Genomic DNA, 26903 nt, shown 5'->3' on the forward strand with positions numbered 1-26903 from the left:
GGGCTAATCACTTCTAAGTGCCCTGGTTTTCTAATCTGTAAAATGGGTATTTGAAAATCTGTAAAATGCAGGTTTACAGAGGACACAGAGAAGGAGGGGTGAGATTGTGGGATAGAGGAATTTTGTTTTGTTTTTTTACTGAGGGGAATAATTTCTACAGTGGTTCTGAATGTCTTCAAACAGAGGGTGAAGGACCATTTGTCAGGGGGGTTATGGAGAAGATTCATGTACAAGTGTGGTTTGTACTGGACAGCTCTTCCAAGGCTCCTGGCAATCTGGAGATTCTGTTATTCTGTCTGTAAATACAGACTACTTCTGTAGAGCTCTTCTTGTTCTCGCTGTGGAGAGTTAGAATATCATAAGATGTACTTTATTTTTGAGTCTTAATTAACAACTCAGTATGACAGGTGCTAGTTTGTTTAGCTTATTTTAAAATTCTATCTTTAGTTTTCATTAATTTGTTTTCATTTTAGAACTGCTGCCCTAGCAGAGGCCTTCTCAAACTGTGGGCTTGTGTTCTCATGTTCAACTTTGGGGGTCATATTTAACTAATTCTAGGTATGACCCCTTTTAAGATAATTATCTTTCTTCAGACCTCTATGTACTTTGATTAACCTTGTAAAACCTAGATTAACTGGAATATTCTGGCAAAGGGTTTGTGGGTAGAAATTGTGGTGATTTCAAAATGAATCGTGGGATAACTGAAAGGAGCAGAAACTACTTTTTAATCTAACTAGCTGATCTTTCCCTACTGATATCAGTCAATTAACAGGCATTTAATTAGTGCCTCCTATGTGGTGGTTACTGTGCTAGACACCAAGAATACAAAGTCAAAAATAAAACAGCCCCTGCCCTCAAAGAGTTTACATTCTGTTGAGTAGAAACGATATATGTATCTGTCTGTCTCTCCCCCACTTCCCCAATCTCTCTCTTTCCCTTCCTTCCTCCTCCCTGCCTCCATTTGTGTGTACATGTAAACATATAGACGTGTGTGTGCACGCCCGCTCGAGTGTATAAATAGGTAGAAGGTAAAGTTAGATGCATAAATAGATAGAAGGTAATTTCAGCACAGTGGAAGGGAGAGCAACAAGGTTAACAGGTTGTAGAACGGTAAAGCCTAACCTTCCTAAGGACCTTGATTTTCCTCCTCATGCTCTTTAGATCTAATGAATAGTGTTTGGGAGGGTTTCTTTGTCCCTTCCCTAAGGAAGGACTCCCTTCTAAAAGGGAGTAGTCCCATCTCTTTGTAGAGTAGTCCCATCTCTTTTTTTCCTTCTCTTCTTTTTGCCTAGTGGAAGAAATAATGACTTTTTACCTGGTTCATAGATGCTCTCATTTGGCCAAATTCTTTGTTTTCTCATTAGGGCCCCTGCCTTGACATTCTTTATTCTTTCAGTTTACTCCTTTTTCAGAACATGCTGCAGTTCTTGGCTCCTTTCCCCTCCCCACCCCCACCCCCCAACTTTGAGGATCACTTCTGGCTTTTTAAAAGCAGCCACTGGTTTCACCTTGTAGAACTGCCTCCTCTCCACCACCATCATTTAGCCAGAAAGTGTGGCAGTGATATTAAACACAAAAACATCCAGGACAAACTGCTTAAATAAGAAGGGATTTCAGATGCTTTTGTATTTAAAATTTTGTATTTTGTATTTAAAATCATTACTTACACTTTGGCATTCTTTGGTGCTTAACTGATTTTTTAAAAATGATTTTGACCTAGATGCCTATTACTCTGAAACACAGGGATGGGAGCCATAGAGCAGTAGACTGTCATGCCCCTTACAAATAGTAGAGATAATATTGAATTGATTATTAGTCCCTGAGAGGATGTGAAGGGGGTGGAAGGGAGTATATATGATGTGACAGAGAAGATGTACAGTTCTTAGTCCTGCCTGAAGGTTAAGGCAGGGGTCAGGGGAGTCATGGGGGCCCCACTGGTCATAGAAGGGTAAGGGAGCTTCCATATTTCCAGTTGGTATAACTAAATACCAATGTTCTTATCGATTATCCATTATCCATAAAGGAAGGATTAATAATGGAGCACATTATTTTTATCTAGGTTGGTTAAATTTTATAGCCTCCATTTATGAACACTGCTACTAAGTGATGCAGTAGATAGAGTCCCAAGCCTTGAGTCAGGAAGACTCTTCTGAGTTCAGTTCTGGCCTCTGACACTTAATAGCTGTGTGAACCTGTGTAAGTCATTTAACCCTGTTTGCCTCAGTTTCCTCATCTATAAAATGAACTGGAGAAGGAAGTGGCAAACTTTTCCAGTATCTTTGTCAAGAAAACCCAAATGGGGTCACAAAGTGTTGACAGAACTGAAAAACAACTGGACAATAACAACTTGCTAAGGACATTTGTAGTTTGGGTGTATTTTATAGAATGGGATAAGGGTCTACAAATCAAATCTTGATTCCCACTTTGCAACTTCAAACTACACACACATTTCTTTTTTCTCTTGTTGTTACTTAATTAGCTTATTTTTAGTTTTCAACATACCCTTCTATAAGATTTTGAGTTCTGAATTTTCTCCCTTTCCCTCCCTTCCCTTCTTCCCAAGACAGTATATAATCTTATATAGGCTCTACATATACATTCATATTGAACATATTTTCACATTAGTCATGTTGTAAAGAAGGATTAGAACCAATGGGAGGAACCACGAGAAAGAAGAAACAAAAAAAAAAAAAGAGAGAGAGAGAGAGCAAATAGTATTCTTCAATCTGCATTCTGACTCCATAGTTCTTTTTCTGGATGTGGATAGCACTTGCCATCATGAATCTCTGGAAGTTGTCTTAGATTCTTTCATTGCTGAGAAGAGCTAAGCCTATCAAAGTTAATCATTGCACAGTGTTGCTTTTACTATGTACAGTGTTCTCTTGGTTCTGCTCACTTCACTCAGCATCAGTTCATGCAAATCCTTTCAGGTTTTTCTGAATTCTGCCTGTTCATCATTTCTTATGGAACAATAGTATTCCATTACATTCATATAACATACCTTGTTCAGCCACTCCCTAATTGATAGGCATCCCCTCTATTTCCAATTCTTGGCCACCACAAAAAGAGCTGCTATAAATATTTTTGTACATGTGGGTCCTTTTCCCATTTTTATGATCTCTTTGTGATACAGACCTAGAAGTGATATTTCTAGGTCAAAGGGTATGCACATTTTATAGCCCTTTGGGCACAGTTCCAAATCGCTCTCCAGAATAGTTAGATCAGTTCACAACTCCACCAGCAATACATTAGTGTTCCAGTTTTTTTACATCATCTCCCGCATTTAACATATTCCTGTTTTGTCATGTTAGCCAGTCTGATAGGTGTGATGTGGTACCTCAGAGTTGTTTTGATTTGCATTTCTCTAATCAATAGTGATTTAGAGCATTTTTCCATATGACTAAAGATAGCTTTAATTTCTTCCTCTGAAAACTGCCTGTTGATATCCTTTGATCATTTATCAATTGGGGAATGATTTATGTTCTTATAAATTTGACTCAGCTCTATATATTTTAGAAATGAAGCATTTATCAGAGACACTGATTGTAAAAATTGTTTCCCAGCTTTCTGCTTCTCTTCTAACCTTGATTAAATTGGCTTTGGTTGTGCAAAAACTTTTCAACTTTATGGAATCAAAATTATCCATTTTGCATTTCATAATGTTCTCTGTCTCTTGTTTGGTCATAAATTCTTCTGTTTTCCATAAATCTGACAGGTGAACTATTCTTTGCTCTCCTAGTTTACTCATAGTATCTGCCTATATATCTAAATCATGTACCTATTTTGACTTTATCTTGGTATACGGTGTAAGATGTTGGTCTGTACCTAGTTTCTGCCATACTATTTTCCAATTTTCCCAGCAGTTTTTGTTAAGTAGTGAGTTCTTATCCCAGAAACTAGAGTCTTTGGGCTTATCAAACAGTAGAATACTATAGTCATTAACACTGTGTCTTGTGTACCTAACCTATTCCATTGATCCACCACTCTGTTTCTTAGCCAGTGCCAAATAGTTTTGATGATTCTTGCTTTAGAATACAATTTAAGATCTGGTAAGGCTAGGCCACCTTCCCTTGCATTTCTTTATATTAATTCCTTTGATATGCTAGACCTTTTGTTCTTCCAGATGAATTTTGTTGTTATTTTTTCTAGCTCTATAAAATAATTATAGTTTGATTGGTATGGCACTGAATAAGTAAATTAATTTAGGTAGAATTGTCATTTTTATTATATTAGCTTGGCCTACCCATGAGCAACTGATATTTTTCCAATTATTTAGATCTGACTTTATTTGCATGAAAAGTGTTTTGTAATTGTGTTCATATAGTTCCTGGGTTTGTCTTGGCAGGTAGACTCCCAAATATTTTATTATGTCTGTGGTAACTTTAAATGGAATTTCTCTTTCTATCTCTTGCTGTTGGGCATTGTTAGCAATATATAACAATGCTGATGATTTACGTGGGTTTATTTTATAGCCTCTAACTTTGCTAAAGTTGTTTATTATTTCAAGTAGTTTTTTACTTGATTCTCTAGGATTCTCTAAGTATACCATCATACATCTGCAAAATGTGATAGCTCTATTTTTTCTCTGCCTATTCTAATTCCTTCTATTTCTTTTTCTTTTCTTATTGCTAAAGCTAACATTATAGTACAATATTGAATAACAGTGGTGATAATGGACATGCTTGTTTCATTCCCAATCTTATTAGAAATGCTTCTAGTTTATTCCCATTACATATAATGCTTACTGATGGTTTTAGATAGATGCTATTTATCATTTTAAGAAAAGCTCCATTTATTCCTGTGATCTCTAGTGTTTTTAATAGGAATGAGTGTTGTATTTTGTCAGAAGCTTTTTCTGCATCTATTGAGATAACCTTATGATTTCTATTAGTTTTGTGGTTGATATAGTCAGTTATGCTGATAGTTTTCTTAATATTGAACCAGCCCTGCATTCCTAGTATAAATCCTACCTGGTCATAGTATTATCCTCATGATAAGTTGCTGTAATCTCTTTGCTAATATTTTATTTAAAATTTTTGCATCTATATTCAGTAGGGAAATTGGTCTATAATTTTCTTTCTCTGTTTTGGCTCTTCCTGGTTTAGGTATCAGCACCATATTTGTATCATAAAAAGAATTTGGTAGGGCTCCTTCTTCACCTATTTTCCCAAATGGCTTACATAGTATTGGAATTAATTGTTCTTTAAATGTTTGATAGAATTTGCTTGTAAATCCATCTGGTCCTGGAGATTTTTTCTTAGGGAGTTCATTGTTGGCTTGTTCAATTTTTTTTTTCTGAAATTGGGTTAAGTATTTTATTTCCTCTTCCATTAATCTGGGCAATTTGTATTTTTGTAAATATCCAGCCATTTCACTAATATTGTCAAATTCATTAGCATACAGTTGGGCAAAATAGCCCCCAATTATTGTTTTGATTTCCTCTTCTTTGGTGGTCAATTTACCCTTTTCATTTTTGATGCTGGTAATTTGGTTTTCTTCTTTTTTTAAATCAAATTAACCAAAAGTTTATCTATTTTATTGGTTTTTTTTTTCATAAAACCAGCTCTTAGTTTTATTTATTAGTTCAATAGTTGTCTAAATTTCAATTTTATTAATCTCTCCTTTAGTCGTCAGAATTTCTAATTTGGTCTTTAATTGGGGATTTTTAATTTGTTCTTTTTCTAACTTTTTTAGTGGCATGTCCAATTTATTGATCTCTTCTTTCTCTATTTTATTCATGTAAGCATTTAGAGAGATAAAACTTCCCCTAAGAACTGCTTTTGCTGCATCCCATAAGTTTTGCTATGTTGTCTCATTATTGTCATTCTCTTGGATGAAGTTATTGATTGTTTCTATGATTTGTCATTTGATCCGCTCATTCTTTCAGATTATATTATTTAGTTTCCAGTTAATTTTTAGTCTATCTTTCCATGGGCTTTTATTACATGTAATTTTTATTGCATCATAATCTAAAAAGGATACATTTAATATTTCTGCCTTTCTGCCTTGTATTGTGAGGAGTTTATGTCCTAATACATGGTCAGTTCTTGTGTAGGCCCCATGTACTACTGAGAGAAAGGTATATAGCTTTCTGTCCTTTTCTATCGATTTTCTCCAGAGGTCGACCATATCTAACTTTTCTAAAATTCTGTTCACCTCCTAAACTTATTTCTCATTTATTTTGTGGTTAGATTTGTCTAGTTCTGAGAGAGGGAGGTTTAGGTCCCCCCACTAGTATAGTTTTGCTGTCTGTTTCTTCCTATAATTCCCTTAACTTCTCCTCTAAGAACCTGGATGGTATACCACTTGGTGCATATATGTCTAGTAATGATATTACTTCATTGTCTATGATGCCTTTTCGCAGGATGTAGTTTCCTTATATCTTTTAATTAGATCTGTTTTTGCTTTGCCTGAGGTCAAGATTGCTACCCCTGTTTTTTTTTTTACTTCAGCTGAAGCACAATAAATTCTACTCCAGCCTTTTACCTTTACGCTATGTTTATCCCTCTGTTTCAAATGTGTTTCTTGTGAAAAAAATATGGTAGGATTATGGTAGGATAATATACATTCTGCTATCCACTTGCTTTTTATGAGAGAGTTCATCCCATTCACATTCACAGTTATGATTACTATCTATGTCTTTCTCTCCATCCCATTCCCCCCCATTTATGCTTTTCTCTCTTCTTTCTTCCTTTCCCTCCTCCCTAGTATTTTGCTTTTGACCACCACCTCCCTCAATTGCCCTCCATTCTATCAGCCCCCTCCTTTTTCTTTCCTCTTTCCCCTCCTACTTTCTATAGGGTAAGTTAGATTTCTGTACCTGAGTATGTTATTCCCTCTTTGAGCCAAATCCGATGAGAGTAAGGTTCAAACAATGCTCATTTCCCTTCCTTCTTTCCCTCTACTGTAATAGGCCTTTGCACCTCTTCATGTGATGTAATTTACCCTTTTCTGCCTCCTCTTTTCCTCTTCTCCCAGGATAATCCCTTTTCACCTCTTACTTAGGTTTTTTTTTTTGTCATAACATCAAAGTCATTTTATACTCATGCCCTCTGTCTGTGTATACCCCTTCTAAATGTTGTAATAAAGATACAGTTCTCAAGAGTTATAAGTATCATCTTCCCATGTAGGGATATAGACAGTTTGCCCTTATTAATAACATGTTTTTTTCTTTCCTGTTTATCTTTTTATACCTCTCTTGAGTCTTGTATTTGAAGATCAGATTTTCTGTTGAGCTCTGGGCTTTTCATCAGGAAGGTTTGAAAGTCCCCTATTTCACTGAATGTCCATCTCCTCCCCTGAATGATTATGCTCAGTTTTGCTGGGTAGTTGATCCTTGGTTATAATCCAAGCTCCTTTGCCTTACTGAGTATCATATTCCAAGCCTTCTGATTTTTTAATGTAGAAGCTACAAGGCCCTGCGTAATCCTGACCGTGGTTCCACAAAACATATTTCTTGATATTCATTAATTAATATTTATTAATTTGTTAACAAGGTATTCTGAGGAACTGAATTTTCTGGTTCACTGGAGTGTGTGCGTGTGTGTGTGTTTGGGTATTTGGGAATGTCTGTCTTTTAAACACTACAAACCCTATAGTTTTAGTTCTTACCCTTGAAAAGTATTTTCAAATATATTCTATTTTTCTGCTCTAGTAAATATATAAGATAAAACATAATCTGTTTTCCCTGACTACTTAGCCAGAAGGGATCACACTCTTCTCATACCTAATAATGACAATAATAGTAATTATTATTATAATAGCAATAATACCTTAATTTGTATAAATCTTAGAAGTTTGCAAAATGTGTTCCTCATGACAAGTCTGTAAGTTGCAGCTAATTAGTACAGCTAATTTATTGCAGTTTTTAGAGTCAGGAAATAGTTCTCAGAGGTACTTTTCCTGGGTCATACAGCTAGTGAGTATTTGAAACAAAATTTGAAGATAGGTCTGTGTGGACCCCACTAGCAGCCTTTTCACTATATCATACTGCTTCAACAGCAAGGGTGCCTGAAATAGAAACATTTGGAAGAAGTGCCAGTTTAGAGGGTCACATAAGGAGTTCCATTTTGGACATATGGAGTTTGAGAAGCTGAGGGAGCATCAGTATGGAAGTGTGTAGCAGGTAGCCATTGATGTAAGCCTGGAGTTCAGGTAAAACATTAGGTTTAATTATTTAGATTTGGAAATTATTTGCAGAGGGATGATAATTAAATCCACAGGAACAGATGACATCACCATGGGAAAGAACTAGAACGGAGAAGAAGGCCCAGGACAAAGCCTTGACAAACACTTACGTTTTACAGGTAGGAGATACCTGATAATTTTGCAAAGGAGACTAAATGGATGAGTAGGTTTTAGCATAAGCTTAGCCAAGAGTGTAGGAGGAGAGAACCAAGGGAGAGGATCCAGGAAGTAGGGTTGGCTAACAGTTTCAGTTGCTGAATGTAGGTCAGGGAGTCTGAGAATTGAGAAGAGGTCATTGGATTTATCCATTAAGAGATATCTGGTAACCTGGGAGAAATTGGTTTATGTAGAATGGTTGGTTAAGAAGTTGAGTTGTGAAAGGTTGAGAAATGAATGGGTGATAAGAAAATTAGCATAGTATAGTCTAGGAATTGGTAGTGAAAGGGAGGAAAGATACAGGAGAATTAGTAAATTAAACAAGTTATTTTAAGATTGAGGAGATCTGTGCTTGTTTCTAAGCTTCGTGGAAGGACCTAGTAGGTAGATAGGGAGAAATAGATTGACAATATGTATGTGTATGTATCTAAGAGACAGATACAGACACAGAATGAGAATGATAGGTGAAATTCCTATAGAAGAAGGGGGGAAGTAAGGGGGTTATGTGGAATCAAGGACATGAGGAGAGATGTTAGCTATTAAAAGAGAAGGTGTGTCTATTGCTCAGAGAATGGAGAAAAGAATGAGGGGAGGCAAGATGACAGAGTGGTAGGAGGTCATGTGATGAGTTCCCATTTGCACACACTTCCAAACAGATTTAGAAAAATGTACCATATTGCATCCTGATGGGGAAATCCAGGAAAAAGGCCTGGTGAGCCTTTTAGCCCAAATTGCCATAGAGAGCCAGATAGGAGAGGTCTTTGGACACTGGGAATGGGCCAGGACCACAGAGTGCATGGAGTGCTATGATACCTAGGGAGAGGCTGTGCACCAGGGCAGGAGGAGGTTTCAGTCTGGCCCACCCCCAGACCTAGAGCAGAGCACTGCTAAGGAGACAGGTGCTAACTGATAACTTTGTCTTCCACTACCCAGTTCTGGGTCATAGATCCAGGGTGGAGTGAGAAATACAAGGATGAGATATTCCCAGACAGGACAGTCCTAGGGAGCATACTGAGAAAGGAGGAAATTCAGAAGTAAGTAGCAGCAGTGTGGCTCAGACCCTGGAATCAGAGTGGGGTATTTCTGCCAGCATCTGGCTCAACCTGCAGAGGAATAATCAAGGCAAGGATCTCAGACAAAAAGGCAGCCTATGGTTCTGCCACTGTGAACCAACCCTTGGCTGATAAGGCTGAGTCTAGCAGCAGTTAAACATCTTTGACCAGACCCAAGGTCAGGAACTTGCAGAGTTCCAACCATAGGAACAGTAATCAAATTTTGCCTTGGATCATGCCACTTTGTAAGCACTGAAAGCTTTCAGGTCCCTGTCCTGTCCTTGAGATCTTGGAATAATAGAATACTCGATATCCCAAGAAAACAACAACAGGCCCCAGCTCAAACCTTCCTTCCAGAAGTAAGCCTGAGCCCAGCCCTAGCCTCAAGTCTGAAGTCAGGAAGTAGGTTGGAGGAATGGGCAAACAAAAAAAGAACCCCACCTTAATGAGCTGTTGTGGTGGCAGGGATGCTCAAGACACAAACACAGATGAAGAGAATGACTCCAAAATATCTACAAGCAGCGCCTCAGAGTACTCAGATTGGGCACAAACTCTATTAGAATTCCTGGAAGAGATGAAGCAAGAGTTAAAAAAAAAGAGTTAAAAATATTTTTATAAATAGAATTAGAATGCTTGAGGGGGATAAATGGAAAAGAAATGAGAACTGTGAAAAAGGGAATTGGAAAGGGAATTAACAGCTTGGAACAAGATGTCTAAAACCTACCCAAGCAACAAACTCCCTGAAAATTAGAATGGACCAAATTAAAGCCAATGATTCTGTGAGGCAACAAGAAATATTAAAGTCAAAGGGCTGAAAAATAGAAAATATAAGGTATTTCATAGCAAAAACAACTGACCTGGAATATAGATTGAGGAGAAAAAAATTTAAGAATTATTGGCCATGACCAAAAAAGAATCTAGACATCCTGTTTTAAGCATCTTAAGAGAAAACTACCCAGATCTTAGAACCAGACAGCAAAGTGGAAATGGAATCCACTGATCCCCTCCTAAAAGAAACCCCAAAATGGAAACTTCCAGGAACATCATAGTCAAAATTCAGTGTTTCCAAAATGAAGGGAAAAATTTGCAATCAGCTGGAAAGAAAGAATTCAAGTACCAAGGAGCCAGTCAGGATCACACATAATTTAGCAGCCATCACTCTATAGGAGCAGAGAGCTTGGAATATGATGTTCCAGAAGGCAAAGGATAAGGGCTTATAGCCAAGAATAAACCCAGCAAAACTGAGTATAATGCTACGTTGTAGGGGATGGGGTAGAAATAGAGCTGCGCTTCTTAAACTGTGGGTCCTTACCCACAGTTTAAGAAGCGCTGAAGGGGTCACCAGTGGAAAAAGTTTAAGAAACCCTGAAATAGAGGACTTCCAGGTATCCCTGATAAAAAGACCAGAACTGCAGAGAAACTTTGAAGTTCAGACACAGGAGTGAAGAGGTAAAGATGGTAAATAAGGTAAAGATGAAGGAACAATTATAAAGGACAAAAGATACATGACTTACATATGGATATGAGGTTATGATACATGCGTTCCCTCTGTACCCTATCATTGTTAAGGTTCATAGGGGGAGTTCAATGAGAAAAGTTTAGGGAGTGGTTCTGTTATGTTTTGATGATTTTAAGAAAAAAATGAAAACAGAGGGGGAAAGGAATACACTGGCGGGGAGGGGCTTGGGAAAAGAAGCCTAGGGAAAGTTATTACAAAATCAAAATGGACAAGTAGACCTCTATTCATACAAAGAGGAGGGGTTAGAGGGGAGCAATTGACATTTGAACCTGACTTTAATCTGAACTGGTCAAAAGAAGGAAGAATACATATACACACACACATACACACACACACACACAATCAGGTATAGAAATACATCTAACTCAACAGGAAAATGGGGAAGGGAGAGGGGGGAGGAAGGGGAATCAGAGGAAGATTAGATTAAGAGAAGGATTAGTCCTAAGCAAAACAAACTCTAAAGATGTATAAAAATATTTATAACTTTTTTGAGGTGGCAAAGAATGGGAATCTGAGGAGTGCCCACAAATTGGGGAATGGATGAACAAGTTATAGTATATAAATGTTTTAGAATACTATTGTGCGAAACACATCAGCAGGTTATCAGCAGACAGGTTAAAGCTAGATGAGTAGATTTGAGAATCATCAACATAGAGATGATAGTTGAATCCATGGGGGCTGATAAGAACGTCAAGTATAAAGGGAAAAGAGAAGAGGGCCCAAGAAAGGGTTCTGGGAGACACCCAAGGCTAGCAAATGTAACCTAGATGAAGATCTGGGTCCCACACCCCCCAAAAGGAGTAAAGTCAACTAGAATTTAATAAATACCGACTCTGTGGCAGGCACTGTGCTAAGTGCTGGTCTGATAGGTAGGAGGACAACCAGGACAGAGATGTGTCATGAAAATTTAGAGAGGAGAATATCAAGAAGAAGAGAGTGATCTATGTCAAAGGGGGAAGAGAGGTCAAGAAGGATGATGAGGATTAAGAAGAGGCCATTAGATTTGGCCATTAAGAAAGAGAGCAGGGGCAGCTAGGTGGTGCACTGGATAGAGCACTGGCCCTGAAGTCAGGAGGACCTGAGTTCAAATGTGGCCTCAGACCAAACACTTGACATACTAGCTGTGTGATCCTGTGCAAATCACTTAACCCTGACTGCCTCACTAAAAAAAAAAAAAAAACAAGAAAGAAAGAAAGAGAAGTTCCTGTTAAATGATGTGATTAGAAATCAGACTAGAGAGTGAGGACACTTCAATTGTTAATACTCTCAAGGAGTTTAGCCACAAAAGGGATGAAGAGAACTGGAAAGGTGGCTAGAGAAAAGAATGAATCAAATGGGTTTCTTTTTGAGGATGAGGGATATGGACATATCTATAGACAGCAGGGAAGCAGCTAGCAGGGCAAGATTGAAGATAAATGAGAGAGTGAAGATAATAAAGGGGGCAGTCTGGAGAAGTCAGAATGAAATTTTCTCAGTAAAGTGGGAAGCAAAGTCATTTTCTGAAAAAAGATGGAGTTATGGAGGGGATGGCATTGGGGGCTTGAGGATGGAGTTTGGAATGGGAATCTGACAGTTAACAAGTGAAGAATAAAAGAATTACTGTACATTCCTGAGAGCCCAATCAAGATTAAGTAACACAAGTGTGTAATAGTCCCAGTGGCCACAGTTTCATGACCTTTCCCAGCAGGGCTCACTAGTTTTTGGGGGTAGCAGAGAAGAAGGTAAATTTTGGGAATTATCCACTATTGAGAATTGGCAGGTTATTGACAGCAGCAAGATAAGTAAAGAATCCAAGGGGTAGGACAGTGTATAGTTGAACTGATTAACTATAGGATTAAGACTGTCAAGGGAGGAAAATGAGGTTGGGACAAGGGTAATGGACTGAAAGAATAGGAAGAGATGGAGAGACTGAAGGTCATGGTGAGAAAGTTTAAGAGAAATGAGTTAGAGGAGAAATAGAAGGACAAGAGATTATGATTAGAGAATGGAATTTCAGAGTTCAAGTTAATGAGTTTCCAGTGGTGGGGTGAGTTCTAAGGTGTAACTATTTCTTTGGGTGGCCAAAGGTCAGTAGAGATGTGGTTATGAGTGTTGAAGCGATTGATAAACTGGGAGACTTAAGATTTCTGAGAGAATATCAGTGTGGATATTGAAATCCCTATGGTGGAGGATATAGGTGGGAATGGAAAGTAAGAATTGTTAGCCAGGTACTGAACTCCTTGAGAAAGGAAGAATGACCTTAGAGGCTTGTGGATTATAGGAGCAAGGGTCTACTGGGGGTCATGTTAGGTGGGTGGTGTGAAGCTAAAGGAAGGATTGGTTTTCTGAATAAGTCCCTGATGTTGGCTTGGCATATTCTGTCAAAAACAGAATGCACAAACAAACAAACAAAACACCCAGGTATTTGGAGTTTCCTCTGATTAACCCCAATTTATAAACTTTTAGAAAATGTGTTTTGTTTGTGAACCTCTCTTCCCCTAGATCCTATAATCCCTGTATGTTGTTGTTCATTTGTTTCGGTCGTATCTGACCCTTTGTGACCCCTTTCAAAGATACTGGAGTGGTTTACATAGTTGATCTGCTTGCCTCAGTCTTTGAGACTGCATCTCCTGGGACCAGTTGTGAGGACCCTCTGTCCACCCTGGGCAATCCCAGTGCCCTGAATGTGTGCCTAGGCCTTCTTGACTATCAGATAAAAGGAGCCTTTTTGTTCCAGGCCACAAACCATTTTGGTGGTGAAAAACAACACAATGAACATTGCCAGCATTCTCTTAAGAAGAGCTTTTTGTATTATTCTGAAAATCTTAGAGCCAAAAAGGCACAGGAGATGAGCTTGCTCCACCCCTCACTGTACATTTGCAGAATCTGAGGCCCAGAGGACTTCAAATGACTTAGCCAAGGTCACACAGTGAATCATCAGTTGTTTTGTGGCACTTCAATAATATTTTTAAAAGCCTGTCAAGTGCCTGGTCATATTGAGTAACACGTTTGCTCATTAACAACACAGCATATGCTTAACTAAAGAGAATATCTGATAGATTGTAACTGGAATACACAGTTGAGGTCAGACTTCTTAAAATATAATTGTAGCTGTTTGCCTAAACTCTGATTGGCTATGGCTGTTGCTAGGCTGATACTGTTTTAACCCAAATTGCAAAGTCAATATAAACTGGTTAGACTAGACTGTCTGCTTTTTCCCCTTTTCCCTCTTGGATTCATTGGCATTTTGTTGTTTCAGTGTTTGTTCTGGATTTGATTTGATTTTAATATCCTTGTGAAATCTGTGCATTGACTTATGTAAGTAATTTGAAAAAATTAATGAAAAGTTATAGAATTTGTAGTCTACTTCTTTGTAAAGGATGAAGGAAACAGCTTTAATTGTTTTGGGTGTGGCGTTGATGGTCTTGGTGAAAAAGTCATTCTTGCTTTTGTAAGGGTTCTTGCTTAGAGGAGGATAAAATCAGAATGGGATTTTGTAGGATTCTTTTGAATTCATTCATCCATTTAATAAACATTCAGTAAGACACTGCAGTATAAAAGGAAAAGATGGAAAGACGAGATTATGGTCAGAGAAAGGAATTTAAGAATTCAAGATTAGGGCTTTAGGGTGATGGTGAGATCTGAGGTGAAGTTCTGAAGATACGTTAAGGGCCGGGGAATACTTAGGGATTTGTTAAGACAAGTCCCTGCAATCTTTTATGAGAGATAAAACATGTATGTAAATGACTAATGCATATTAAAATGTGATAAATACTCAAATAATACAATTCAAATGGGAAAATCATATGGGGAATCACTACCTCTGGGGCAATCAAGGAAAGTTTCTGGGATGTTGCTTGGGGTAGAGAATGATGTGAGCAAAGGCCTGGAGGTGAGAAATGTGGGATGTGCTCAGGAGATAAGGTTTAAAAAAATAGGATTTAGCCAGATTTCTGGCCCATTGAATGTAAAGCTAAAATCATCGAAGAGTTATATTTCGAGCCCCTTGGATGGTATTTCGTAAGCAGTAAGAAATCATTAAACATATCTGGTTAAGGCGGTGATGTGAACCCAACATTGCAAAAGATAACATTAATGGCCTCTGAAGTTCCTTCCCACTCTGGATCCTGTAATTTTATGATCTTTCTGGAAACTTGAATTTTCTGACATTAAAAATATATATGCATTTGTAGAAAGTAACATTTTTAAGATGTCCCTAGCTGTGCCCTAAGCAACTCTCTATGTTACCTATCTGTAGTATGGCTTTGATCAGTACAATGTTCTTTTTTTGTCTGAAGTTGGCACCCAGACGGTCTTAGCTCCTAGTATACTTAAGCTTATCTTTCCCTTTGTACTTTGTCTGGTGATCTGGGCCATGCTTAGGCCCAAGAGGAAGCTGAAATCATCAAAGAGCTATAGAATCATAAAATGTCAGAGCTGTGGAGTTAATGTATTGCCCCTCCTTAGAGACCTTCTTGTTTATTTACCTTACCCTGTGAAGACCCAGAGTGCTTAAATGATGGTGTGCCCAAAGTTCTTTTGTAGAAAAAGAAAACTGTCCTCTCACTCAACAACCATGGCACTGCATAGAAAGAAATTATCTGAATTTTGATCTCATCAGCTCCCGTGGATTTAATTATCATCTTCATGCCCATGATTCTCAGATCTCCTAATTCAGCCCTAATCTCTCTGTTGACCTTTAGTCTTGCATCTCCAACTGCCAGCTGGACATCTGTAACTGTCCAGGAGAATCGGTGGTAGCTCAAAAGAAGCGTGAGATGCACACATTTAGAGCCATCTCCACTCCAAATGCTCATACAGGCTTTTTGTGCCAACCAGTGGTGGAGCCTTCTGAGCTCATATTGGTCTGATCAGCCATAGTCAGATACACTGTATCTTGACCAAAACATAGTGATGTCATTTTTGGTCCTCTTTGATTATGAGGGACAGCAACCAACCAGCCATCTTAAATTCAACACGTCCAAAGTTGAAGTTCTCTTCCCCTACCTGGTGTACTTCCTGCGTCCTAATTTCACTACTATCCTCCCAGTCATCCAGACTCAGAACCTGGTTGTCATTCTTAACTCCTCACTCTCTCATCCATACTCCCATATCCAATCTGTTGCCAAGGCCTGTCAGTTTTACCTTCTTGACATATCTCATATGCGCACCCTTCTCTCCTCTGACACTGCCACCACCCTGGTTCAGGCCCTCACCCTTCATGACCGGACTATTGCAGTAGCCTGGAGATTGGTCCGCCTATCTCTCCTCCATTCCGTTCTCCGCCTACTTGTCAACATGATCTTCCTGAACTTTCGGCTTAACCGTGTCACATTCTACTCGATAAATTTTAGTGGCTCCCCATCACTTTCATGATGAGAGGTTTGGTGTCCAAAGGACATCATAACATGCTCCATCTTCTCCCCACCCCCATCTTTCCCAACCTTTTGATACCTTATTTAGCCCCAGTCTTTCTAGGATCCAGTGACACTGGCTTCCTCACTGTTCTTCACACAAGATTCTCCATTGCCATACCCTGGGCATTTTCACTGGCTGCCCCTCATGCCTCCACTTCTCTTCCTCCTCATCTCTGCCTCTTAGCTTCCCTGGCTTGCTTCAAGATCCAGCTGGAATCCTACCTTCTACAGGAAGTCATTCTAGTGCCTCTGCTGATCATTTCCAATTTATCTAGTATATAGCTTGTTTGTATATATTTGCATGTTGTCTCCTCCATTAGATTGTGAACTCCTTGAGGGCATGGACTATCTTTTGCCTTTATCTCTATTCTCTAGTGCTTAGCACAGTGCCTGGCACATAGGTGGGTCTTTAATAAATGTTTATTGACTTATGGGAAGGCTTTGTGACTTCGATAAAAATTAGGTGAGTTGGTAATGTGGTATCACAAGTAAAGTACACAGATCAATATTTGTGGCTCTTATGGTGATGTAGCATCACATGATGCATCATTTTGATTTCCAATACATTTGGGTAGAGGATCCCCATGAAAGAAGAGTGGGCAGCAGGTTGTTTTCATCTAACTTATTTCTCTTCCTTTACTAAGAAAATTACTAAATGTACAAATTGGTGTTTTAAGGGCATATGCCTCATATACAGTCTGGACAGTTCAGTGTCAGTTTTACTTTTATAAACTGACGAATTATCTGATGGTTCACATTTCATTCAGCTTCTAATGTTTGGGACTATCTGGAAGAAGGTCCCATTGAAGTGGAATCAGGTGTTGAACACATCATTCATTTGTACATCTAAGTTCTGTACTCAGTGTAACCTAAAATAATTAATCAAATACATACATAAATAAATAGGGCAATAGATAAGTAGACAAATAAGTACGTATGTATGTGGGTATGCACGCATATATAAAATTTCCAGATATATTTCACAGAGCTGATTTTAATTTCATATCATATAAATGTATATTTATAAATGTGTATATGCATATGTGTATATATATGAAAAAAAATATATGTATATAAATACACACATTTACACCACAGCATGAGCTCTACTGGCAAGAATCCATGCCACCAGTAGCATCTTAGAGGAGACCATGGTAGTTTTGTTAGTCTTATGCTTAATGGAGTCCCAGGTTATGATACATAAACATGCATGTCTTGCATGTATGTATATAGGTGGATATTTTGTACATATATGTATATTATACAATGCATGCATATGTGTGCCTATACATATGTACATACATAAATGTCCACATTTACTTACTTGTTTATTTATGTGGCCCTATCAATCCTAGTCTCCAGGACTGGGAATTTGAAGATAGTCTTTTCTTTCTGAGGAACACAGTCTGAAAGAGCTCTGGTATGTTGATCTGTGGGACCTGCATCTATGCTAGATTTCTTTGTTAGATCTGGCCAGTGGGTAGCCAGTTAGTCTTATGGTCAGACCATTCTTGATACAAAGTCCTACAAGAGAGGAAGCAGACATAGATGCCGCTTGGCTGGAGGTGAGGCAGATTCAGGCATTACCTCATCTAGCTAAGATCACTTTACTGATACCACATACACAACAAGCACTTAGAAAAAGGCTCAAGGGTGAGCTACACTGGCAAGAATCCATGTCATCTGCAGCTCCTTAAAGGAACCCATGGTAGTTTTGCAACACCACTGGTCTTATACTTAATGGAGTTTCAGGGTGGATTCTGGGTGTAAACTGCCTCCAGCAACCTTTAAGAATTCTCCCGTGCTGCCCATGATGAATAATGGTGGACACAATGAATAAGCATGGAGAAAGTCCCCTGGCATTCCTTGCTCACAGAAGGACTTGAGCAAATGGATGTTTAGTGTTCCCTAGGGAACATCGAGATTTGTCAATTAATAGCTGTCAAATACACGAAGGTAATCTGAATCAACATCTAAACTATTGAGTTGTGAGACTAGATAACTTGGATTAGACTAGAGAAATAGTCATTTATGTTTAAGTAATTTTAAATAAATTTAAATGAATTTTAAGTGAACAGCTTATGTTAAGTCTGTCCTTGGTAGTTTCCTTCTTCATAATAAAGCTTCCGGAGAGACATTGATTTTTGTAAAGAAACTTAGATATTAAAGAAATATATTAGAGATGAGTTTAGAAACGAAGTACCTATTTACATGACTATCAATAACCAAATCCTGCTCATCTAGCTGTTTTCTGAGAGAAAAGGAAGACTGTTAGTGATTTTTTCCAGTTTGATTAATCTTTGCTTGACTTTTTAATAGCATCAGTCAGTTTGCTCTTTTTTACAACTTGTCAGTTGCTTTTAATCTCATCTGTCAACTGACCCCCAACTTTGGGGATCAAGTACTATATGAAGAAATCTGGATTTTTTCTGTTTTACTTTGAGAAATCAAGGAAACACTGTAATTTTCCCTGATAAATTTTCCAAGCTTCTTTCTACTTACATAATTCTTGGTATTTGTTTTTCTTGTAGGATTTAGTTGTTCGTATTGTTTTCATTCTTGGCAACCTAACCGCGAAAAATAATCAAGCCCGGGAACAGTTTTCTAAGGAGAAAGGTTGCATCCAAACCCTTTTATCATTATTCAATACTTACTATGAAATGGATTTGAATTCTATGAAAAGGATGGATGAAGAAGAAGAAAAGAACAAAAAACAGAAGCAGCCTTCTGAGGTAGAAGATGTTCTCATGAAGGTGATCCGAGTACTGGCCAATATATCTGTTCACCCCAGCATAGGGGCGGCTTTGGCTGCAGACCATCAGGCAGTGGCACTCCTTATCACAACGCTGGGTAAGTGCCGCCATTTTGACCAGGCTTTTTTTCTGTCATCTTTATTCAGTTGTTTAGACAGGTTGGAATGTCGTCTTCTGGCTCCAGCACGATCAGTGTTTTAGCGGCATGGAGGTGGCGGGCCCTAATTAGGACAATTGGTCCATTTTAATACAGCTCTGTGTTTTCACACGCAATGTTTTGAAATGACAACCCCAGCCTTCTCAAGCCACAGGCAGAAAGTTTCGTGCTGGGTACTGAGACTCGTCTCATAAATACCGTGATAGGGGTCAACAACTGGCCAGGTTAAACACAAAGTGTAAAAGTTCAGACTTGTCCTCTGGTGAATTCCACGTGGTGAATAAGTTTGTCAGATGAAAGTAATGTTCTAAGATATACGATTTAATTTTAATTTATATTGCTCTACCTATATCAATTGCTAACATGTAGCGCTTTGTTTGCAGAGTGCTTTTTACCTGTGCTATCTCAATTACATGTTACATAAAAGTAAAATACTCACATTTATCATTGTTTATCCTAATCTATACCCTCGAGTATATGAAGAAAATGATAACAAAGTTAACTCAGATTTACATGGGGCTTTAAGATTTACACAGCCCTTTCCACCCAACAGTCCTGTGACGTAGGTAGTGTATCACTATGCCTATTTTACATATGTGGAAACTGAGGCTTAGAAATGTTAAGGGACTTGTTCATGGCCATTCTGCTGCTAATGTTAGGTCTGAGATGCCAGCACTCAGCTCTCAACTGTGCTTCTGATGCCTCTTCCAATGTACCACCCCACCTGTCCTTAGTTTAAAAGAAATAAGTCCAAGATAATTGGCTTGGCTGTTACTTTCAACCTCAATAAAAGATTATGTTTAAATGATTGGAAGGAAGCTGAGATATGGTTTGCAGATCATCTGTGAAGTTGGTTTAGTTTAATTTCGGTTAGTTATTCCTGCCTCCCATTAGTACACAGGATGATAAGATCACAGATCTTAGAGTTGGAAGGTACTTCAGAAGTCACCTAGTCTGATCCAGCCTTTGGTTTAAAAAAATTTTCTGTCCCTCCCACCACTTTTCCTAACATTAAAAAATAAAAAAAAAAACCCAAAACGTTCCTAACAAATACACGGTCAGGGTGAAACAGATTTCTGCATCAGTCAAGTCCAATACATATGTGTATGTATATGGGTGTATATGTAGGTATATGTGTGTGTATTTACTCACACATATGTATATATACATTGTATATATTTGTGTATCTATCTGTCTAAATCCAACAACTCTCTTTAGGGAGGAGCATGTCTCATCATGAATTCTCTGGAATTGAGTTGGTCATTCCATGGATCAGAGTTCTGAAGTCTTTTAGGATGGTTAGTTATTGCATTTTTACTGGTGTTATTGCAAAAAGTGTTCTGGTTCTACTCACTTGACTGTACCAGTTTACTCAAGGTTTCTCTGAAACCATCTCCTCCATCCTTCCCTAAAAGAGTACACCATAATTTGTTCAGCCATCCTCTATGTATAAAATGGAGTTGATAGTTCCACTACCTGTAGGGTCATTGTGAAGAAATGCTTTTATGGACCTTAAAGTACTATAGCGGTGGGAACTATTATTTAAGGGTAATCAATGGAACATCTTATAAGGCTAGTGGAGGTCTGACTTAGGCATATAGGTAAATGGAAAGGAGTCAGCAGGCAGAAGAAATTGAAAACTTGGGGTATAGTGGAAAGTACACTGGCCCTGATGACCAAGAACCATACTGTCTTTTACTTACTACCCAAGTGACCTTGGGCAAGTCTTAACCTTTCTGAATCTCATTCTCTCATCTGTAAAAAATGAGGAGGTTGAACTAGAATGACCTCTAAGGTACCTTCCAGTTGTAGATCGATGACCATGTAATTGATGGCACAAGGTCTTGGAGGAGGCAGGAGAGGACAAAATCCAGAGGACTGTGGAATGGTTAGCCTGGCAAGGAGCAGGCATGCTTCCTCAGAGATGAGGGAAGAAAACGTAGAGTGAGGACAGATTCTTTTAAGATGGAGGGAGAGAGAGGTTGAGAGTTCTCAGTGGATTGCCTCAGTCTCTGCAAGGTAGGAGCAGAAGAGTTCACCTGCTGAGAAGGGTGATTGTGATGGGGTTGGAATAGCTTTTGTGGTGAATTCCATCCGGAATGACAAGGAAATGAATAAAAGGGTTGTGAAGCTTCCTTTCAGAATTTGATTTCACAAGCCAATTTGAGAGAGAGTACAAATTTGCATGAGAATAAGTGGTCTAATAAATACACCCCTTTTGTTTTTCTGAAGCTTAACACTGTGTTCAAATTAGAGTTGCATTTCTGCTGCTCTCTTCTGTTATTACCATTTCATTACTTTTTTGCACTCCCAGTGAAGAAATGTAGAAGCAAACTAGTTTAGGGAAGAAAGAGTATTTAACGTATGCTATGTAGGGACAAATTGTCTTCTGTATGCTGGTAGTGAGCTGAAGGCCTCAAAGGCAGGGGAGACCTCAGGCCGGAGATCTCAGGTGAAGGAAGGTTAAATGAAAGAACACTGCATTGTGGTGAGGACCTAGGTTCGGAGTCTGCACCTGCTGTTTACCTTCTGCGTGGTCTTGGGCTAGTCACTTCTTCGAGGTCTCGGTTTTCTCATCTGTAGATTGACGAGGTTTATACTAAATGGCTTCCGAGGTACTTTCTAGCTGAAGAGCTAAGAACCTGTGATAATATAAATCTTTCTGAGCCTCAGTCTTTAAAATAGGGGATCGTCAGATCATAGTGACGTCAAATTTTGGAGCTGAAAAATAATAATACCCATCCTACCTATTTCACAGGATTAATATGAGACAGCCCATAAAGCACTATACAAATGTACGGAATTATTATTAATGTCTTTATGGTTTTTAAAATTTTTTTTCTAGTGCCTAAAATGGTGCCTTAGCACAAAGTAGACAATTAAAAAAAACAAACCAACAGCACCCCATTTGTTAATTGATTGATTCTAGCCTTGGAAAGTAGATTCTAAATAAAACTATCGAAGAGCAGATTATGACTGGCATTGAAATTATGACGTGCTCTGTCCTCTGGCTGTGGTGAGTGGTTTCCCCTGTCTTCCATTTTTTTTTTTCAGAATATAAATCTATTGATGAATGTGAGGAACTGGTAATTAATGCTACAGCAACAATCAACAATTTGTCTTTCTACCAAGTGAAGAATTCTGTTATTCAGGACCGAAAGCTGCACATCGCCGAATGTAAAGTTCTGGGTCACTTGGGGTTGATAAGTGCTTCTTTAACATTTTGATTTCCATTATTTAGATACAAAGCCTCAGTATTTTTTTTCAATTAAAATGCAAAAAAAGTGCCCTGATTCATTCCTAAGAGCAAAGCTAAAAATCCACTTGCCATAGTAATTCACTATTTGGTTTTATTAATATAATTTTGTACTTTTCAGTTACTTGTATTTAGTATGATATCAGTGTTTTAAGGACTACAGAAGTGAAGCATTTCTTAACTACCTCTACTTTATTTCCTAAAAAAATCAAAATCAGTGCTCTTAAAGCTTCTGATGAGCAGCAACATGGATGGAATCCTGGAGGCTGTGCGAGTCTTTGGCAATCTTTCCCAATATGATGAGATTTGTGACTTCATTGTACAGAAGAATGGTGAGTGCATGCACAAGTTCATTTGCAGACACCTCTTGCTGATTTAGCTTTGACTTTTGCATTAGTCAAGTGGTTTTTGGGCTAGATTTAGCATGCCGTGATCCTACTTTTGTTTTAAGTACAAAGCTTTATGTCTGACTTCCTAGCAGTAAGGGTTAGGCAGGTCTGACCACATTACCTCCTCTTTCCCCCACATCCTCCAACACAGTGTTCCCTGTTATCTCCAGGATCAAATATTAAATCCTCTGTTTGGCACTCAGAGCTCTTCGTAACCTGGTTTTCCCCATCATGAACCTTTCCATTCTTTCTTATATTCTACACCCCCCCACACACATTCTCTTTGATCTGGTGACAGTGGTCTCTTTGCTGTTCCTCTAACAAGACACTCCATCTTCCAGGCATTTTTCAATGGCTGGCCCCCATGCCTGGAATGTTCTCTCTCTTCACCTCTGCCTTCTGGCTTCCCTGGTTTCCTCCAGGTCCTGGGTAAAATCCCACAATTTACCAGAAGCCTTTCCCGATTCCTGTTAATTCTAGTGCTTTCCTTCTATCAAATGTATCCAATTTATGCTGTTTATGACTTGTTTGTACATAGTTGTTTGTATGTTATCTTCTCCGTTAGATTAGGACCTCCTTGAGAGCAGGGACTGTCTGTCTTTTACATTTCTTTGTATCTAGGGTACTTAGCATAAGTGACTGGCACATAGTAGGGGCTTATCAGCTGGCTGACTGCTGGTCTCTGTATTTTGCCCAAGTCCAAGCTGGGTTCTGAGTGCATTCCTTTTACTAACAGTTATCAGGCTTCTTTCATCTGTAGAGTTGATTTTTCGGAGATTAGGTCAGAGCTTGGCAAATTCTTGCTGGGACCTTCGCTGAAACCGCCCAGGGCCATAGCTTGAGTTAGAGATTCTCTTCTGACCCTTGTAAATCAAGAGCAGGGCAGAATTCTTAGAGGTGAGGAGTTGCAGAGACATCACCCTTTTTTTAATCTGTATTTTCCCTTCGTCCTCCTAGACAAAGAGACTTCTTCTTTCTTCTTTCCCTAAGGAGGTGTGGATGGGATGAGAGTCAAGCATACAGAAGGGCAGAGGCAGTGGGGATGCTGCCGGAGTAGTAATCAGAACTCTCCTTTCTCCCTTCCTGGCTCTAGGCTGCACCTTGGGCCCAAAGACTTATCTCCATTCCTTTACACTGTTTCTGTCCAATGTGGAGTTTCGGCTCAAGTCTGAAATATATTGGCTGGTGAGAGCACAGAAGATGCTCCAACATGGTGTGTTTGTGTACAGTAATAATAACAGTGATGATAGCTCACATTTATATAGCACCTTGAAGTTTGCAAAAACAGTTTTCTCACAACCCTAGGAAATATATGGATTGCCATAATGAGTGCCATATTGGTCCATAGAGCTACAGCACCCTGAAGAATGAAGTCTCTTTCAAAGGAAGAATGGCTTTGAAAGACTTTAGAACTCTCCTGAATGCAATGATAAATCATGAGCTCAAAGGAATGAAACAGGTCCTCCACCTCCTGCAAGAGAGGCAATGGATTGAAAATGAAGGATTAAATACACATTTTTTTAACATGGTCTATATGGGAATTTGTTTTGTTGGACTGTGAATATTTGTTATGAGTTTTATCTTTATTTTCTATTATTGTTTAGTGGGAGGGGAGTAGGAGGGAGGAATAATGCTTGTAAAAATAAATAGATGAATGACTAAATAAAACAGACACAAAATAAAAATTAACAAAAATTTAAGCTTTTACAAGAAAAACATATTAGTATAAGTTGAAAATACCATCAGTTTGGGGCTATATTAAAATATTTCCTATACTCAGATTAATATAGCAATATTCTCATTTTATATAGGTGAGACTCCAACTGGAGGCCAAAGCCTTGTGGACATTGAAAATTTACCTAAAATATTCCCTTAGTAATTAACAACCACCACCACCCTCCATCATACCCTTCCCCTTCCAGTGATTCTAAACCCTCATCAGTCATCATCCAAATCCCATTCCCCGTTTCCACTTCCTGATTCCTTATTCTTTCAAACTCTCTCATCTCCACTCCCAGTGTCCCAACTCCAAAGCTACCCACCCCTTCCACCGTTCTCTGTGGAATGCCCACTCCATAGGCATTGCTTTCATCTTAAATTGTTTCCTTTCTCACTCCTTCTGCCTTCTGGCTCTCGCTGAGTCCTGGCTTCCTCCTAATGATGTAGTCTCCCTTGCTGCCCTTTCCAGCACTAACTGCATTTTCACTCATCTCCCCTGACTTACTGGTGGAGGTGGAATAGTTAGAATATGCCTTGCTACCCATTCCACTTCTAGGCTAATCCTCTATCTCCACTCAACAACCTCTCTTCCTTCCATCTATTTCTACCATCCAATCTAAATTCTAATAGCTGTTTTCTACTGACCTCCTCATAGTCCTTTTCTCCTGCCTTCCTATGACTTCAACATATATATTGATATTTCCTCAACAACCTAATTTCACATGCCACAACATACTCATTTCATAAGACCTATTACTTTACTCTACACCAACCTCAGCCACATACAAAGATGGTCAGATTCTTGATCTTGCCACCACCCACAAATGTACCACTTGCATGTTAATGAAATGTGAAATTCCCTTATCTGATTGCAACATGGCATCATTCTGACTCTCCTTTTGCCTTCACTTCAAATGTGGTTATTTGTCTGCATTATGACTTCTGATACCTGGATCTCTCAGTTCTCTACCAGCCCATCACCCCTACACTAGCTTCTTTCCCCATCGTGACCCATGCATTGATGAGCCAGTTCAGCTCTACATGATTCTCTTGAGTTGCTTTTGCCTTCTTATGTCACTGATCTTGCCCTCTCAATCAGCCTTGGATCACTCCTAACATCTGCCTTTGAAGGCTCCAGTACACATGTTGTTGAACAGAAGTGGAGAAAATCATGAAACTGTGTTGACTGGATCCACTGTAGATTTATTACATAACTTCAACTAGGTCCTAACTGTGGTGAAGCAGTCCTTTTATATACCTCCCTCATTAATTCACTATCCCACTCATCACAGTGGTTCTTTCAAGCATTTTCATTCCTCTACAAATTTCCTATGGGTCCATCTCTTCCTTGCCCTCCTCTTCCCTTCTCAACTAAGAACCTTGCCTCATATTTTACTGAAAAAATTAAGGCTATTCATCAAGGGCTTCCTTTTCTACACTCTCCATCTCACATCACTCAGATGCTTTGTGCCATTATCTTCTTTACTCCTGTCTCACATGACGAGGTGGCCCTTCTCTTTACCAAAGCTAACCCCTCTATATGCACAAGTGATTCCATACCATCCAGTCCTCTCTAACAGATTGCCCTTCTGTGTTATTTCCCCTTCTTTCATTTATCTTCAGTCTCTCCTTGTCTATTTGCTGATTCTAAGTTCAGTGCTGTTTCTGCTAATCCATACCATCTGTCCACCTACAAGTATACCGTTAGAAGACCATGTATATAAAGTGCTTTATACCATAATGTGCTATGCAAATGTAAGTGACCTTTGTTGTTATTATTATTATTAATTACTTTTATTATTGCCCTATTAATACCTTAGGAAAAATGTCCTAAGTAGGCTTAGGTTCTATGTTTTGCTCCATCACTGATTCTAAGCAAGGCATTTCTCCTTCCCACTGTCCTTTTTGACAAAATGAGACTGTGCATCGTCTTAAGGTTTCACTATTGTGTTTTTCTTCTCTTTGCTCTATCCTTTATTTTTCCTGTTCAGTCTACAAATTTATGATTGCATTGCTGGATGCTAAGCACCAAGATGTTTGCTTTTCTGCCTGTGGAGTTCTCCTAAATCTCACTGTCGACAAAGACAAGCGTGTAATCCTAAAAGAAGGGGGCGGAATTAAAAAGTGAGTTAAAAGACACAGTTCAAAACAAATTAGGAACGTTTTAAATGTCTTTAAAATCCAGAGGACTTTGCATATAGGGGACAGTGGCAGTTTCTGTCATTTTTAATTAAAGAGACCAATTCCAGATCGAGAGGCCCCAGTTTCTACATGAGGAAGTGCTGTTAATTATTTTCCCATGTCTCATGCCTTGATGGG

General features: G+C 38.7%; 1 protein-coding gene across 3 annotated transcripts in view; it reads left to right on the forward strand.

The window, feature by feature from the left end:
• ARMC2 (armadillo repeat containing 2) overlaps positions 1–26903 on the forward strand; it is a 157076-nt gene that overhangs the window by 119280 nt on the left and 10893 nt on the right. The window contains exons 13-17 of one of the 3 annotated variants that reach the window (XM_027856463.1): positions 18842–19160; positions 22275–22397; positions 22695–22808; positions 23959–24078; positions 26576–26708. In XM_027856463.1, coding sequence (XP_027712264.1) covers positions 18842–19160; positions 22275–22397; positions 22695–22808; positions 23959–24078; positions 26576–26708 — 809 coding nt within the window. Of the gene's footprint in view, positions 1–18841; positions 19161–22274; positions 22398–22694; positions 22809–23958; positions 24079–24170; positions 26709–26903 lie in introns of those variants that run through there. The other 2 variants (XM_027856478.1, XM_027856471.1) reach the window with 2 other exon arrangements.

This window comes from Vombatus ursinus, unplaced genomic scaffold (assembly GCF_900497805.2).
Source record: "Vombatus ursinus unplaced genomic scaffold, bare-nosed wombat genome assembly UNPS02000582.1, whole genome shotgun sequence".
NCBI lineage: Eukaryota > Metazoa > Chordata > Mammalia > Diprotodontia > Vombatidae > Vombatus > Vombatus ursinus.